The sequence below is a fragment of the Podarcis tiliguerta genome (genome assembly GCF_965153285.1).
Source record: "Podarcis tiliguerta genome assembly, chromosome: W".
Classification (NCBI taxonomy): domain Eukaryota; kingdom Metazoa; phylum Chordata; class Lepidosauria; order Squamata; family Lacertidae; genus Podarcis; species Podarcis tiliguerta.
This window is the reverse complement of record NC_139552.1, coordinates 22,198,813-22,215,412: the sequence shown is the minus strand read 5'-3', so window position 1 is coordinate 22,215,412 and position 16,600 is coordinate 22,198,813. Positions and strand designations below refer to the sequence as shown.

The 16,600-nt window shown below is 47.0% G+C and overlaps 1 protein-coding gene across 1 annotated transcript in view; it reads right to left on the bottom strand.

Moving 5' to 3' along the window:
* Positions 1–16,600, bottom strand: part of LOC310668801 (spectrin alpha chain, non-erythrocytic 1) — a gene marked incomplete at its 3' end in the record, with an annotated part of 199,549 nt that overhangs the window by 171,798 nt on the left and 11,151 nt on the right. Inside the window, exons 2-3 of the mRNA XM_083422129.1 lie at positions 11,515–11,754; positions 5,539–5,664 (exon numbers count right to left, since the gene is read on the bottom strand). Coding sequence (XP_083278255.1) covers positions 5,539–5,664; positions 11,515–11,751 — 363 coding nt within the window. The 5' untranslated portion in view covers positions 11,752–11,754. The remainder of the gene's footprint in view (positions 1–5,538; positions 5,665–11,514; positions 11,755–16,600) is intronic.

Sequence of the window (16,600 nt, the reverse complement as noted above, 5' to 3'; positions counted from 1 at the left end):
AGAAAAAGGACAAATGAAAGGAAATGAGAGGGCAAAGAAGAGGAAAAGAAAGGACAAGTAAAAGGAAGTGAAGGCAAGTGAAAGGAAGTGAGGGGGCAAAGAAGAGGAAAAGAGGGGGAAAGGAGGGCAAACGAAAGGAAGTGAGAGCAAATCAAAGGAAATGAGGGGAAACGAGAGGAAAAGAGGACAAACGAGAGGAAATGAGAGGGCAAACCAAAGAAAATGGGCAAACGAGAGGAAACGGGCAAACCAAACCAAACGAGAGGGCAAACGAGAGGAAGTGAGAGGGCAAACGAGAGGAAACGAGAGGGCAAACGAGAGGGCAAACAAAAGAAAAAGGGGAAACGAGAGGAAACGGGAAACCAAACCAAACGAGAGGAAATGAGAGGGCAAACGAGAGGAAACAAGAGGGTAAACGAGAGGAAATGAGAGGGCAAACGAGAGGAAAGGAGAGGGCAAACCAAAGGAAACGGGCAAGCGAGAGGAAACGGGCAAACCAAACCAAACGAGAGGGCAAACGAGAGGAAATGAGAGGGCAAACGAGAGGAAACGAGAGGGCAAACGAGAGGGCATTCCAGGAAAAGCCAGGCTGGCAAGGCTCCACCTACTCGCAGGTGCGCCCCCACTTGGACGACGGTGACAATGGGGCGCTGGGCCGTCCGGTAGGGGGTGAAAGACTGGGGCGCCGAAAGACAAGAGGTTAGGGGGCCGAGCCCAGCGGGACACACTCCCACAATTCCCGGCGTTGGGGAAAGTACAACTCCCAGAATCCCCGGGCACGGGAAATTCAGACATCCCTGACTCCGCCTCCTCCCTTCCGGGCCCCGCCTCTCATTCCTTGACTCCACCTCCTCTCCCTCACTGACTCCGCCTCCTCCCTTCCTAGCCCCGCCTCTCATTCTCTGACTCCACCTCCTTTCCCTCCCTGACTCCACCTCCTCTCCTTCCTGGCCCCGCCTCTCATTCCCTGACTCCACCTCCTCTCCCTCCCTGACTTCGCCTATCCCTAACTCCGCCTCCTTCCCCTCCCTGACTCCACCTCCTTCCCTGAATGAGAGGCCGGGCCAGGAAGGGAGGAGGCGGACTCCACCTCCTCTCCCTCCCTGACTCCACCTCTCCCTGACTCCGCCTCCGCGCTTCCTGGCCCCGCCTCTCATTCCCTGACTCCACCTCCTCTCCCTCTCTGACTCCACCTCCTTCCCTGACTCTGCCTCCTCCTTTCCTGGCCCTGCCTCTCATTCCCTGACTCCACCTCCTCTCCCTCCCTCATTTCCTCTCACTTCCTTTCATTTGCCCTCTCACTTTCTCTCGTTTCCTTTCATTAGCCCTCTCTCTTCCTCTCGTTTCCTTTCATTGGCCCTCACTTCCTCTCATTTGTTCTCTTGCCCCCTCATTTTCTCTTATTTGCCCTCTCACTTCCTCTCATTTGCCCTCTCACTTCCTCTCGTTTCCTTTCATTTGCCCTCCCACTTCCTCTCGTTTCCTTTCATTTGCCCTCATTTCCACTTATTTGCCCTTTCATGTCCTTTCATTTGCCTTCTCCTTTGCCCTCTCGTTTCCCCTCACTTCCTCTTATTTCCCCTCACTTCCTTTCGTTTGTCCTCTCTTTTCCTCCCTCCCTGACTCCGCCTCCTCCCTTCCTGGCCCCTCCTCTCCTTCCCTGACTCCACCTCCTCTCGTTCCCTGACTCCACCTCTCCCTGACTCCACCTCCTTCCCTGACTCCACCTCCTCTCCCTCCCTGACCCCACCTCCTCTCCCTCCCTGACTCCACCTCCTCTCCTTCCTTGACTCTGCCTCCTCCCTTCCTGGCCCCGCCTCTCCCTCCCTGACTCCCTCTCCCTAACTCCGCCTCCTCTCCCTCCCTGACTCCGCCTCCTCTCCCTCCCTGACTCCACCTCCTCTCCTTCCTTGACTCTGCCTCCTCCCTTCCTGGCCCCGCCTCTCCCTCCCTGACTCCCTCTCCCTAACTCCGCCTCCTCTCCCTCCCTGACTCCGCCTCCTCTCCTTCCCTGACTCCCCCCCCTGACTCCACCTCCTTTCCCTCCCTGACTCCACCTCCTCTCCTTCCCTCACCCCGCCTCCTCCCTTCCTGGCCCCGCCTCTCATCCCCTGACTCCACCTCCTCTCCCTCCCTGACCCCGCCTCCTCCCTTCCTGGCCCCACCTCTCATTCCCTGATTCCACCTCCTCTCCCTCCCTGACCCCACCTCCTCTCCTTCCTGGCCCCGCCTCTCATTCCCTGACTCCACCTCCTCTCCCTCCCTGACTCTCCTTTCCTGACTCCGCCTCCTGCCTTCTTGGCCCCACCTCTCATTCCCTGACTCCACCTCCTCTCCCTCCCTGACTCCACCTCCTCTCCCTCCCTGACCCCACCTCCTCTCCTTCCTGGCCCCGCCTCTCATTCCCTGACTCCACCTCCTTCCCTGACTCTGCCTCCTCCCTTCCTGGCCCCGCCTCTCATTCCCTGACTCCACCTCTTCTCTTTCCCTGACTCCACCTCCTCTCCCTACCTGACTCCACCTCCTTCCCTGAATGAGAGGCGGGGCCAGGAAGGGAGGAGGCGGACTCCACTTCCTCTCCCTCCCTGACTCCGCCCCTCCCTGACCCCACCTCCTCTCCCTCCCTGACTCCGCCTCCTCTCCCTTCCAGACTCCGCCTCCTCCCTTCCTGGCCCCGCCTCTCGTTCCCTGACTCCACCTCCTCTCCTTCCCTGATTCCGCCTCCTCCCTTCCTGGCCCCGCCTCTCATTCCCTGACTCCACCTCCTCTCCCTCCCTGACTCTCCCTGACTCCGCCTCCTCTCCCTCCCTGACTCCACCTCCTCTCCTTCCTTGACTCTGCCTCCTCCCTTCCTGGCCCCGCCTCTCCCTCCCTGACTCCCTCTCCCTAACTCCGCCTCCTCTCCCTCCCTGACTCCGCCTCCTCTCCCTCCCTGACTCCACCTCCTCTCCTTCCTTGACTCTGCCTCCTCCCTTCCTGGCCCCGCCTCTCCCTCCCTGACTCCCTCTCCCTAACTCCGCCTCCTCTCCCTCCCTGACTCCGCCTCCTCTCCTTCCCTGACTCCCCCCCTGACTCCACCTCCTTTCCCTCCCTGACTCCACCTCCTCTCCTTCCCTCACCCCGCCTCCTCCCTTCCTGGCCCCGCCTCTCATTCCCTGACTCCACCTCCTCTCCCTCCCTGACTCTGCTTCTCCCTGACTCCACCTCCTTTCCCTCCCTGACTCCATCTCCTTACCTGACTCCACCTCCTCTCCCTCCCTGACTCCTCTCCTTCCCTGACTCCGCCTCCTCCCTTCCTGGCCCCGCCTCTCCCTCCCTGACTCCGCCTCCTCTCCCTCCCTGACCCCGCCTCTCCCTGACTCCACCTCCTCCCTTCCTGGCCCCGCCTCTCATTCCGACTCCACCTCCTATCCCTCCCTGACTCCGCCTCTCCCTGACCCCATCTCCTCTCCTTCCCTGGCCCCGCCTCTCCCTCCCTGACTCCACCTCCTCTTCCTCCCTGGCCCTGTCTCTCCTTCCCTGACTCCGCCTCCTCTCCCTCCCTGACTCCGCCTCTCCCTGACCCCACCTCCTCCTTTCCTGGCCCCGCCTCTCATTCCCTGACCCCACCTCCTTTCCCTCCATGACCCCGCCTCCTGACTTCCTGGCCCCGCCTCTCCTTCCCTGACTCCACCTCCTCTCCTTCCCTGACTCCACCTCCTTCCCCTCCCTAACTCCACCTCCTCTCCTTCCCTGACTCCGCCTCCTCTCCTTCCCTGACTCCACCTCCTCTCCCTCCCTGACTCCGCCTCTCCCTGACTCCACCTCCTTTCCCTCCCTGACTCCACCTCCTTCCCTGAATGAGAGGCAGTGCCAGAAAGGGAGGAGGCGGACTCCCCCTCCTCTCCCTCCCTGACCCCACCTCCTCTCCTTCCTGACCCCGCCTCTCATTCCCTGACTCCACCTCCTCCCCCTCCCTGACTCCCCCTCTCTCTGACTCCACCTCTTCCTTTCCTGGCCCCGCCTCTCCTTCCCTGACTCCACCTCCTCTCCCTCACTGACTCCACCTCCTCTCCCTCCCTGACTCCGCCTATCGCTGACTCCACCTCCTTTTCTTCCCTGACTCCACCTCCTTTCCCTCCCTGACTCCACCTCCTCTCCTTCCCTGACTCTGCCTCCTCTCCTTCCTGGCCCCGCCTCTCCTTCCCTGACTCTCCCTCCTCTCCCTCCCTGACTCCGCCTCTCCCTGACTCTCCCTCCCTGACTCTGCCTCTCCCTGACTCCGCCTCCTCTCCTGGCCCCGCCTCTCCTTCCCTGACTCCACCTCCTCTCCCTCCCTGACTCTGCCTGTCCCTGACTCCACCTCCTTTCCCTCCCTGACTCTGACTCCACCTCCTCTCCCTCACTGACTCCGCCTCTCCCTGACTCCACCTCCTCCCTTCCTGGCCCCGCCTCTCGTTCCCTGACTCCACCTCCTCTCCTTCCCTGACTCTGCCTCCTCCCTTCCTGGCCCCGCCTCTCATTCCCTGACTCTACCTCCTCTCCCTCTCTGACTCTCCCTATCATTGACTCCACCTCCTTGACCCCACCTCCTCTCCTTCCTGGCCCCACCTCCCATTCCCTCACTCCACCTCCTCTCCTTCCCTGACTCCGCCTATCACTGACTCCACCTCCTTTTCCTCCTTGACTCCACCTCCTCTCCCTCCATGCCCCGCCTCCTCCTTTCCTGGCCCCGCCTCTCATTCCCTGACTCCACCTATCGCTGACTTCACCTCCTCTCCTTCCCTGACTCTACCTCCTCCCTTCCTGGCCCCGCCTCTTATTCCCTGACTCCACCTCCTCTCCCTCCCTGACTCCACCTCCTTCCCTGACTCCACCTCCTTTTCCTCCCTGACTCCACCTCCTCTCCTTTCCTGGCCCCACCTCTCCTTCCCTGACTCCACCTCCTCTCCCTCCCTGACTCCATCTCCTTCCCTGACTCCGCCTCCTCCTTTCCTGGCCTCGCCTCTCATTCCCTGACTCCACCTCCTTTCCCTCCCTGACTCCATCTCCTTCCCTGACTCCACCTCCTCTCCTTCTGGCCCCGCCTCTCATTCCCTGACTCCACCTCCATCCCTGACTCCACCTCCTCTCCCTCCCTGACTCCACCTCCTCCCTTCCTGGCCCTGCCTCTCATTCCCTGACTCCACCTCCTCTCCCTCCCTGACTCCACCTCCTTCCCTGAATGAGAGGCGGGGCCAGGAAGGGAGGAGGCGGACTCCACCTCCTCTCCCTCCCTGACTCCACCTCCTCTCCTTCCCTGACTCCGCCTCTCCCTGACTCCGCCTCCTCCCTTGCTGGTCCCGCCTCTCATTCCCTGACTCCACCTCCTCTGACTCTCCTTATCGCTGACTCCACCTCCTTTCCCTCCCTGACTCCGCCTCCTCCCTTCCTGGCCCCACCTCTCCCTCCCTGACTCCGCCTCCTCTCCCTCCCTGACCCCGCCTCCTTGCCCCACCCGACCCGACATTTTGGGGCAAAACAACTCGAAATTCGGGGGGAAACGGGTCCGATCCTCACCCGGATGGTTTCGCTGGCGAAGTGCCCCTCATTCATCATCTGGTTCCCAGTCTCGTCCAGTTTGACAATGGCGCCGGCGTTGGCTTGGACCTCCGCCTCAAAGGCTTGGTGTTTCTGCAGCTTGCCCTGGAAAAAAAGGGGGGGAGATTGGGGCGGGTCAGACTAGATCACCCCGGGGTCCCGTGAGACTCAAGGGATCGAATCTGCGGTCGAGATTCCAGAATTTCGGGTCAAAATTCCAGAATTTGGGTCAAAATTCCATCATTCTTAGTCAAAATTCCATAATTCTATTTCTCACTGGAAATTCTAGAATTCTTGGTCAAGATTCCATAATTTTCATTCGAGATTCTAGAATTCTCGGTCGAGATTCTATAATTTGTGGTCAAGATTCTATAATTTTGGGTCAAAATTCCAGAATTTTGGGTCAAAATTCCAGAATTTTGGTCAAAATTCCATCGTTCTTAGTCAAAATTCCATAATTTTCAAGATTCTATTTCTCACTGGAAATTGTAGAATTCTTGGTCAAGATTCCAGAATTTTGGGTCAAAATTCCAGAATTTTTGGTCAAAATTCCAGAATTTCGGGTCAAAATTCCAGAATTTGAGTCAAAATTCCATCATTCTTAGTCAAAATTCCAAAATTTTCAGGCAAGGTTCTATTTCTCACTGGAAATTCTAGAATTCTCGGTCGAGATTCCAGAATTTTCGTTGGAGATTCTAGAATTCTCGGTCAAAATTCCATCATTCTTAGTCAAAATTCCATCATTTTTAGTCAAAATTCCAGAATTTTCAGGCAAGATTCTATTTCTTGCTGGAAATTCTAGAATTCTCGGTCGAGATTCCCAGTCTCGTCCAGTTTGACAATGGCGCCCGCGTTGGCTTGGACCTCCGCCTCAAAGGCTTGGTGTTTCTGCAGCTTGCCCTGGAAAAGGGGGGGGGAGATTGGGGCGGGTCAGACTAGATGATCCCGGGATCCCGTGAGACTCAAGGGATCTAATTGGCGGTCGAGATCCCAGAATTTGGGGTCAAAATTCCAGAATTTGGGTCAAAATTCCAGAATTTTGGGTCAAAATTCCAGAATTTTGGGTCAAAATTCCAGAATTTTGGTCATAATTCCATCATTCTTAGTCAAAATTCCATCATTTTCAGGCAAGAGTCTATTTCTCACTGGAAATTCTAGAATGCTTGGTTGAGATTCCTCGAATTTTCGGTCGAGATTCTAGAATTTTTGGTCAAAATTCCTTCATTCTTAGTCAAAATTCCATCATTCTTAGTCAAAATTCCAGAATTTTCAGGCAAGATTCTATTTCTCATTGGAAATTCTAGAATTCTCGGTCGAGATTCCATAATTTTCGGTCGAGATTCTAGAATTCTCGGTCGAGATTCTAGAATTCTTGGTCAAAATTCCATAATATTTAGACAAAATTCCAGAATTTTGGTCAAAATTCCATCATTTTTAGTCAAAATTCCATCATTTTCAGGCAAGATTCTATTTCTCACTGGAAATTGTAGAATTCTTGGCCAAGATTCCAGAATTTTTCATCAAAATTCCAGAATTTCTGGTCAAAATTCCAGAATTTCTGGTCAAAATTCCAGAATTTTTGGTCAAAATTCCAGAATTTTCAGGCAAGGTTCTATTTCTCACGGGAAATTCTAGAATTCTCGGTCGAGATTCCATAATTTTCGTTCGAGATTCTAGAATTATCGGTCGAGATTCCAGAATTCTTTGTCAAAATTCCATGATTCTTAGTCAAAATTCCATCATTTTTAGTCAAAATTCCAGAATTTTCAGGCAAGATTCTATTTCTTGCTGGAAATTCTAGAATTCTCGGTCGAGATTCCCAGTCTCGTCCAGTTTGACAATGGCGCCCGCGTTGGCTTGGACCTCCGCCTCAAAGGCTTGGTGTTTCTGAAGCTTGCCCTGGAAAAAAGGGGGGGGAGATTGGGGCGGGTCAGACTAGATCACCCCGGGGTCCCGTGGGACTCAAGGAATCTGATTGGTGGTCGAGATTCCAGAATTTCGGGTCAAAATTCCAGAATTTCGGGTCAAAATTCCAGAATTTGGGGTCAAAATTCCAGAATTTTTTGTCGAAAATCCAGAATTTGGGTCAAAATTCCAGAATTTTGGGTCAAAATTCCATCGTTCTTAGTCAAAATTCCAGAATTTTCAAGCAAGGTTCTATTTCTCACTAGAAAGTCTAGAATGCTTGGTCGAGATTCCATAATTTTCGTTTGAGATTCTAGAATTCTTGGTCGAGATTCTAGAATTCTTGGTCGAGAATCTATTATTCTCGGTCAAAATTCTATGATTTTTGGTCGAAATTCTACGATTTTCAGTCAAAATTCTACAATTTTCGGTCAAAATTCTACGATTTTCTCTCAAAATTCCACGATTTCCCCTCAAAATTCCACGATTTTTGGTCAAAATTCTACGATTTCCTCTCCAAATTGCACAATTCTCCCTCAAGATCCCACCATCCTCCCTCAAGATCCCACAATCCTCCCTCAAGATTCCATAATTCATCAAGATCCCACCATCCTCCCTCAAGATCCCACCATCCTCCCTCAAGATCCCACCATTCTCCCTCAAGATTCCATAATTCATCAAGATCCCACCATCCTCCCTCCAGATCCCACCACCCTCCACCCACCTTCTGGTAGGAGGTCACCCTAGATCCCCCCTTGGACCCCTTCCTGGCAGGTTGGTGGGATCCTTGTAGCTCTTGTCCGAGGCCACCTGCAGCTTCTCCTGGATCCACAATTTTCTCTCAAGATTCCATAATTCTTGGTTGAGATTCCATAATTCTCAGCCAAGATTCTATGATACTCAGTTGAGATTCTACTATTCTCAGTCGAAATTCTACCATTTTCGGTCGAAATTCTACGATTTTCTCTCAAAATTCTACGATTTTTGGTCAGAATTCTACGATTTTCGGCCAAAATTCTACGATTTTCGGTCAAAATTCTACAATTTTCAGGCAAATTTCTATGATTTTCTCTCAAAATTCTACGATTTTCTCTCAAAATTCTACAATTTTCAGTCGAAATGCTACGATTTTCTCTTAAAATTCTACAATTTTCAGTCAAAATGCTACAACTTTCTCTCAAAATTCAACAATTTTCACTCAAAATTCAACAATTTTCTCACAAAATTATACGATTTTCGGTCAAAATTCTGATTTTCTCTTGAAATTCTACTATTTTCTCTCAAAATTCTACGATTTTCTCTCAAAATTCTACAATTTTCTCTCAAAATTCTATGATTTTCAGTCAAAATTCTACGATTTTCTCTCAAAAAGATGCCATAATTCTCAGTCAAGATTCTATGAGATTCTACGATTTTCGGTCGAAATTCTACAATTTTCTCTCAAAATTCTACGATTTTCTCTCAAAATTCTACGATTTTCGGTCAAAATTCTACGATTTTCGGTCAAAATTCTACAATTTTCGGTCAAAATTCTACAATTTTCTCTCAAAATCCTACAATTTTCTCTCAAAATTCCATAATTCTCCACCCACCTTCTGGTGGGTCAGCCTAGATGCCCCCTGGACCCCTTACCTGCAGGTTGGTGGGATCCTACTATTCTACTATTCTCAGTCGAAATTCTACAATTTTTGGTCAAAATTCCACAATTTTGTCTCAAAATTCCACAATTCTCCCTCAAGATCCCACCATTCTCCCTCAAGATCCCATAATCCTCCCTCAAGATTCCATAATTCATCAAGATTCCACCATTCTCCCTCAAGATCCCACAATCTATTATTCATGGTCAAGTTTCTATTATTCTTGGTCAAAATTCTATCATTTCCTGTCAAAATTCCACAATTTTCTCTCAAAATTCTATGATTTTCTCTCAAAACTCTACAATTTGCTCTCAAAATTCCACGATTTTCTCTCAAAATTCCACGATTTCCTCTCAAAATTATACGATTTTCAGTCAAAATTCCACAATTTTCTCTCAAAATTCTACAATTTTCTCTGAAAATTCCACAATCCACCCTCAAGATTCCATAATTCTCCCTCAAGATTCCATAATTCTCCCTCAAGATTCCATAATTCATCAAGATTCCACAATCCTCCCTCAAGATCCCACAATCCTCCCTCAATTTTCTCTCAAAATTCTACAATTTTCAGTCAAAATTCTACAATTTTCAGTCAAAATTCCACATTTTCTCTCAAAATTCCACGATTTCCTCTCAAAATCCCAGAATTCTCCCTCAAGATCCCACCCACCTTCTGGTAGGTCAGCCTAGATCCCCCCTTGGACCCCTTACCTGCAGGTTGGTGGGATCCTTGTAGCTCTCGTCCGAGGCCACCTGCAGCTTCTCCTGGATCCACTTCTCCAACTCAAGATCCCACAATCCTCCCTCAAGATCCCACAATCCTCCCTCAAGATCCCACAATTCTCAGTCAAGATTCTATGATACTCAGTTGAGATTCTATGATTCCCATTCGAAATTCTACGATTTTCTCTCAAAATTCTACGATTTTCTCTCAAAATTCCACGATTTTCGGTCAAAATTCTACGATTTTCAGTCAAATTTCTACAATTCTCCGTCAAATTTCTACAATTTTCACTCAAAATTCCACAATTTTCTCTCAAAATTCTACAATTTTCTCTCAAAATTCCACAATTCTCCCTCAAGATCCCACCATTCTCCCTCAAGATTCCATAATTCATCAAGATTCCACAATCCTCCCTCAAGATCCCTCAATTCTCCCTCAATTTTCTCTCAAAATTCTATCATTTTCTCTCAAAATTCTACGATTTTCTCTCAAAATTCCACAATTTTCTCTCAAAATTCCACAATTTTCTCTCAAAATTCCACAATTTCCTCTCAAAATTCCACAATTTCCTCTCAAAATCCCACAATTTTCTACAATTTTCGGTTAAAATTCTACAAGTTTCAGTCTAAATTCTACGATTTTCTCTCAAAATTATACAATTTTCTCTCAAGATCCCACCATCCTCCACCAACCTTCTGGTAGGAGGTCACCCTAGATCCCCCCTTGGTCCCCTTACCTGCAGGTTGGTGGGATCCTTGTAGCTCTCGTCCGAGGCCACCTGAAGCTTCTCCTGGATCCACAATTTTCTCTCAAGATTCCATAATCCTCCCTCAAGATCCCACAATCCTCCCTCAAGATCCCACAATTCTCCATCAAGATCCCACAATCCTCCCTCAAGATCCCACCATTCTCCCTCAAGATCCCACAATCCTCCCTCAAGATCCCACAATCCTCCCTCAAGATTCCATAATTCCAAAATTCTCAGTCAAGATTCTATAATTCTTGGTAGAGATCAATTTTTGGTCGAAATGCTACAATTTTCTCTCAAAATTCTACGATTTTCACTCAAAATTCTACAATTTTCTCTCAAAATTCTACGATTTTCACTCAAAATTCCACAATTTTCTCTCAAAATTCTACAATTTTCTCTCAAAATTCCACAATTCTCCCTCAAGATCCCACCATTCTCCCTCAAGATTCCATAATTCATCAAGATTCCACAATCCTCCCTCAAGATCCCACAATTCTCCCTCAATTTTCTCTCAAAATTCTATAATTTTCAGTCAAAATTCTACGATTGTCTCTCAAAATTCTACGATTTCCTCTCAAAATTCCACGATTTCCTCTCAAAATTCTACAATTTTCTCTCAAAATTCCCCAATCCTTCCTCAAGATCCCACAATCCTCAGTCAAGACTCTATGATACTCAGTTGAGATTCTATGATTCTCAGTCGAAATTCTACAACTTTCTCTCAAAATTCTACAATTTTTGCTCAAAACTCTACGATTTTTGCTCAAAACTCTACGATTTTCTCTTAAAATTCTGCAATTGTTGGTCAAAATTCCACAATTTTCGGTCAAAATTCCACGATTTTTGGTCAAAATTCAACGATTTTCTCTCAAGATCCCACCATCCTCCACCAACCTTCTGGCAGGAGCTCACCCTAGATCCCCCCCTGGACCCCCTACCTGCAGGTTGGTGGGATCCTTGTAGCTCTCGTCCGAGGCCACCTGCAGCTTCTCCTGGATCCACTTCTCCAGCTCGTCGGCGTCCCGCTGGAAGAACTGGAAGCGGTAGGAATCCTCCAGCTTCTGGCGCCGCAAGGTGGACAACTCCTTGAAGCGGTGGTAGCGATCCAGGACCTGCTGGCGCCGCTCCTGGATGTCCTCCGCCGTCTCCAGGACCTTCACGCCCGAGAGGTCCATGGTCTGGAAGAGGGCAAAGAGGAGCCGGGGTCAAAAGAGGGAGGATCTACCATGGATTGCTCCATCAAGATCTGGAGATCCTACCATCAAAATATGGAGGATCCCACCATGGATTTCCAAGAGGTTCTCCATCAAAATCTGGAGGTCCTACCATGGATTTATCGATCAAAATTTGGAGGTCCTACCATGGATTTGCCCTCTTTTCCTCTCACTTCCTCTCACTTCCTCTCGTTTCCCCTCACTTCCTTTCATTTGCCCTCTCTTTTCCTCTCTCATTTCCCTCACTTCCTCTTATTTGCCCTCTTTTCCTCTCGTTTCCTTTAATTGGCCCTCTCACTTCCTCTCGTTTCCTTTCATTTGCCCTCTCACTTCTTCTCATTTCCCCTCACTTCCTTTCATTTGCCCTCTCATTTCCTCTTATTTGCCCTCTCACTTCCTCTCATTTGCCCTCTTTTCCTCTCACTTCCTCTCGCTTCCTTTCATTTGCCTTCTCACTTCCTTTCATTTGCCCTCTTTTCCTCTCACTTCCTCTCGCTTCCTTTCATTTCCCCTCTCACTTCCTTTCATGTGTTCTCTTTCCCCCTCATTTCCTCTTATTTGCCCTCTCACTTCCTTTCATTTGTTCTCTCTTTCCCTCTCATTTCCTTTCATTTGCCCTCTCACTTCCTCTCGCTTCCTTTCATTTGCCTTCTCACGTCCTTTCATTTGCCCTCTCACTTCCTTTCATTTGTTCTCTCTTTCCTCCTCATTTCCTCTCATTTGCCCTCTCACTTCCTCTTGCTTCCTTTCATTGGCCCTCTCACTTCCTTTCATTTGCCCTCTCATTTCCTCTCACTTCCTTTAATTGGCCCTCTCACTTCCTCTCATTTGCCCTCTCACTTCCTCTCATTTCCTCTCACTTCCTCCCGTTTCCTCTCACTTCCTTTCATTTGCCCTCTCACTTCCTCATTTCCTTTCATTTGCCCTCCCACTTCCTTTCGTTTCCTTTAATTTGCCCTCTCACTTCCTCTCATTTCCTTTCATTTGCCCTCTCACTTCCTCCCGTTTCCTTTCATTTGCCCTCACTTCCTCTCACTTCCTCTCGTTTCCCATCACTTCATTTCATTTGCCCTCTCTTTTCCTCTCTCATTTCCCCTCACTTCCTTTCATTTGCCCTCTCACTTCCTTTCATTTGCCCTCTCACTTCCTTTCATTTCCTTTCATTTGCCCTCTCACTTCCTCCCGTTTCCCCTCACTTCCTTTCATTTGCCCTCTCATTTCCTCTTATTTGCCCTCTCACTTCCTCTCATTTGCCCTCTTTTCCTCTCACTTCCTCTCGCTTCCTTTCATTTCCCTTCTCACTTCCTTTCATTTGCCCTCTCACTTCCTCTCATTTCCTCTTATTTGCCCGCTCACTTCCTCTCATTTGCCCTCTTTTCCTCTCACTTCCTCTTGCTTCCTTTCATTTGCCCTCTCACTTCCTCTCATTTGTTCTCTCTTTCCCCCTCATTTCCTCTTATTTGCCCTCTCACTTCCTCTCATTTGCCCTCCCACTTCCTTTCATTTGCCCTCTCATTTCCTCTCATTTGCCCTCTTTTCCTCTCACTTCCTCTCACTTCCTTTCATTTGCCCTCACTTCCTCTCGTTTCCTTTCATTTCCCCTCTCGTTTCCTTTCATTTCCCCTCTCACTTCCTTTCATTTGTTCTCTCTTTCCACCTCATTTCCTCTTATTTGCCCTCCATTTCTCCCTCAAAATCTGGAGGTCCTACCATCGATTTGCCCTCTTTTCCTCTCACTTCCTCCCGTTTCCCCTCACTTCCTTTCATTTGCCCTCTCATTTCCTCTCATTTGCCCTCTTTTCCTCTCACTTCCTCCTGTTTCCCCTCACTTCCTTTCATTTGCCCGCTCACTTCCTCTCATTTGCCCTCTTTTCCTCTCACTTCCTCTCGCTTCCTTTCATTGGCCCTCTCATTTCCTTTCATTTGACCTCTCACTTCCTTTCATTTGTTCTCTCTTTCCCCCTCATTTCCTCTTATGGAGGTCCTACCATCAAAATATGGAGGTCCTCCGCCGTCTCCAGGACCTTCACGCCCGAGAGGTCCATGGTCTGGAAGGCCAGAGAGGATCTGGGGTCAAAAGATGGAGGATCTACCATGGATTGCTCCCTCAAAATCTGGAGATCCTACCATCAAAATCTGGAGGTCCTACCATGGATTTGCCCTCTTTTCCTCTCACTTCCTCCCGTTTCCCTTCACTTCATTTGCCCTCTTTTCTTCTCACTTCCTCCCGTTTCCCCTCACTTCCTCTCATTTGCCCTCTTTTCCTCTCACTTCCTCTCACTTCCTTTCATTTGCCCTCTCACTTCCTCTCATTTCCTTTCATTTGCCCTTTCATTTGCCCTCTCACTTCCTCTCATTTCCTCTCACTTCCTTTCACTGGCCCTCTCACTTCCTCTTGTTTCCTTTCATTTGCCCTCTCACTTCCTCTCATTTCCCCTCACTTCCTTTCATTTGCCCTGCCACTTCCTTTCATTTCCTCCTTCCTTCCATCCTCCCTCCCTCCCTCCCTCCTTCCTTCCTTATTTCCTTCCTCCCCTCCTTCCTTCCTCCCTCCCTCCTTCCTCCCTTCCTTCCTTCCTTCCTCCCTTCCCTCCTTCCTCCTCTCTCCCTCCTTCCTTCCCTCCTTCCTTCCTTCCCTCCCTCCTTCCTTCCATCCTTCCTTCCTTCCTTCCTTCCATCCTTCCTTCCTTCCTTCCTTCCCTCCCTCCCTCATTCCTCCCTCCCTCCTTCCTTCCTTCCTTCCTATCCTTAAACCAGGATAAAGTCCAAGCTGAAAATTATATATTTTAAACCAGGATAAAATGCAATTGGAAAACCAGAATTCCTTCCCTCCTTCCTTCCATCCCTCCTTCCTTTGTCCCTCTTCCTTCCTTCCTTCCCTCCTTCCTTCCTTCTTTCCCTTCTTCCCTGCCCCTCTGTTTCCTTCCTTCCTTCTTTCCCTCCCACCCACCCTCCTTCCTTCCTTCTTTTCTTCCCTGCTCCTCTGTTTCTTTCCTTTCTTCCCTCCTTCCTTTCTTCCCTACCCCTCTGTTTCCTTCCTTCCTTCCCTCCCGCCCTCCTTCCTTCCATTCTTCCTTCCTTCCTTTCTTCCCTGCTCCTCTGTTTCCTTCCTTCCTCCCTCCCTCCCCTCCTTCCTTCCCTCCCTCCCTCCTTCATTCTTTCCTTCCTCCCTCCCTCCCTGCCTCCTTCCTCCTTCCTTCCTTCCTTCCCTCCCTCCTTCCTTCCCTCTTCCCTCCTTCCCTCTTTCCTTCCTTCCTTTTCTATTTCCTGCTGTTGCAGAAAAAATGCAAGCTGAGAACTATATATTTTAAACCAGGATAAACTATATATTTTAAACCAGGATAAACTATATATTTTAAACCGGGATAAACTATATATTTTAAACCGGGATAAACTATATATTTTAAACCGGGATAAAATGCAAGTTGAAAACTATATATTTTAAACCGGGATAAACTATATATTTTAAACCAGGATAAATTATATATTTTAAACCAGGATAAACTATATATTTTAAACCAGGATAAACTATATATTTTAAACCAGGATAAAATGCAAGTTGAAAACTATATATTTTAAACCGGGATAAACTATATATTTTAAACCAGGATAAATTATATATTTTAAACCAGGATAAACTATATATTTTAAACCAGGATAAACTATATATTTTAAACCAGGATAAACTATATATTTTAAACCAGGATAAACTATATATTTTAAACCGGGATAAACTATATATTTTAAACCGGGATAAACTATATATTTTAAACCGGGATAAAATGCAAGTTGAAAACTATATATTTTAAACCGGGATAAACTATATATTTTAAACCAGGATAAATTATATATTTTAAACCAGGATAAACTATATATTTTAAACCAGGATAAACTATATATTTTAAACCAGGATAAAATGCAAGTTGAAAACTATATATTTTAAACCGGGATAAACTATATATTTTAAACCAGGATAAATTATATATTTTAAACCAGGATAAACTATATATTTTAAACCAGGATAAACTATATATTTTAAACCAGGATAAACTATATATTTTAAACCAGGATAAACTATATATTTTAAACCGGGATAAACTATATATTTTAAACCGGGATAAACTATATATTTTAAACCGGGATAAACTATATATTTTAAACCGGGATAAAATGCAAGTTGAAAACTATATATTTTAAACCGGGATAAACTATATATTTTAAACCAGGATAAATTATATATTTTAAACCAGGATAAACTATATATTTTAAACCAGGATAAACTATATATTTTAAACCAGGATAAAATGCAAGTTGAAAACTATATATTTTAAACCGGGATAAACTATATATTTTAAACCAGGATAAATTATATATTTTAAACCAGGATAAACTATATATTTTAAACCAGGATAAACTATATATTTTAAACCAGGATAAACTATATATTTTAAACCAGGATAAGCTATATATTTTAAACCAGAATAAACTATATATTTTAAACCAGAATAAACTATATATTTTAAACCAGGATAAACTATATATTTTAAACCAGGATAAACTATATATTTTAAACCAGGATAAAATCCAAGCTGAAAATTATATATATTTTAAACCAGAATAAGCTATATATTTTAAACCAGGATAAACTATATATTTTAAACCGGGATAAGATGCAAGCTGAAAATTCTATATATTTTAAACCAGAATAAACTATATATTTTAAACCGGGATAAGATGCAAGCTGAAAATTATATATATTTTAAACCAGAATAAACTATATATTTTAAACCAGGATAAACTATATATTTTA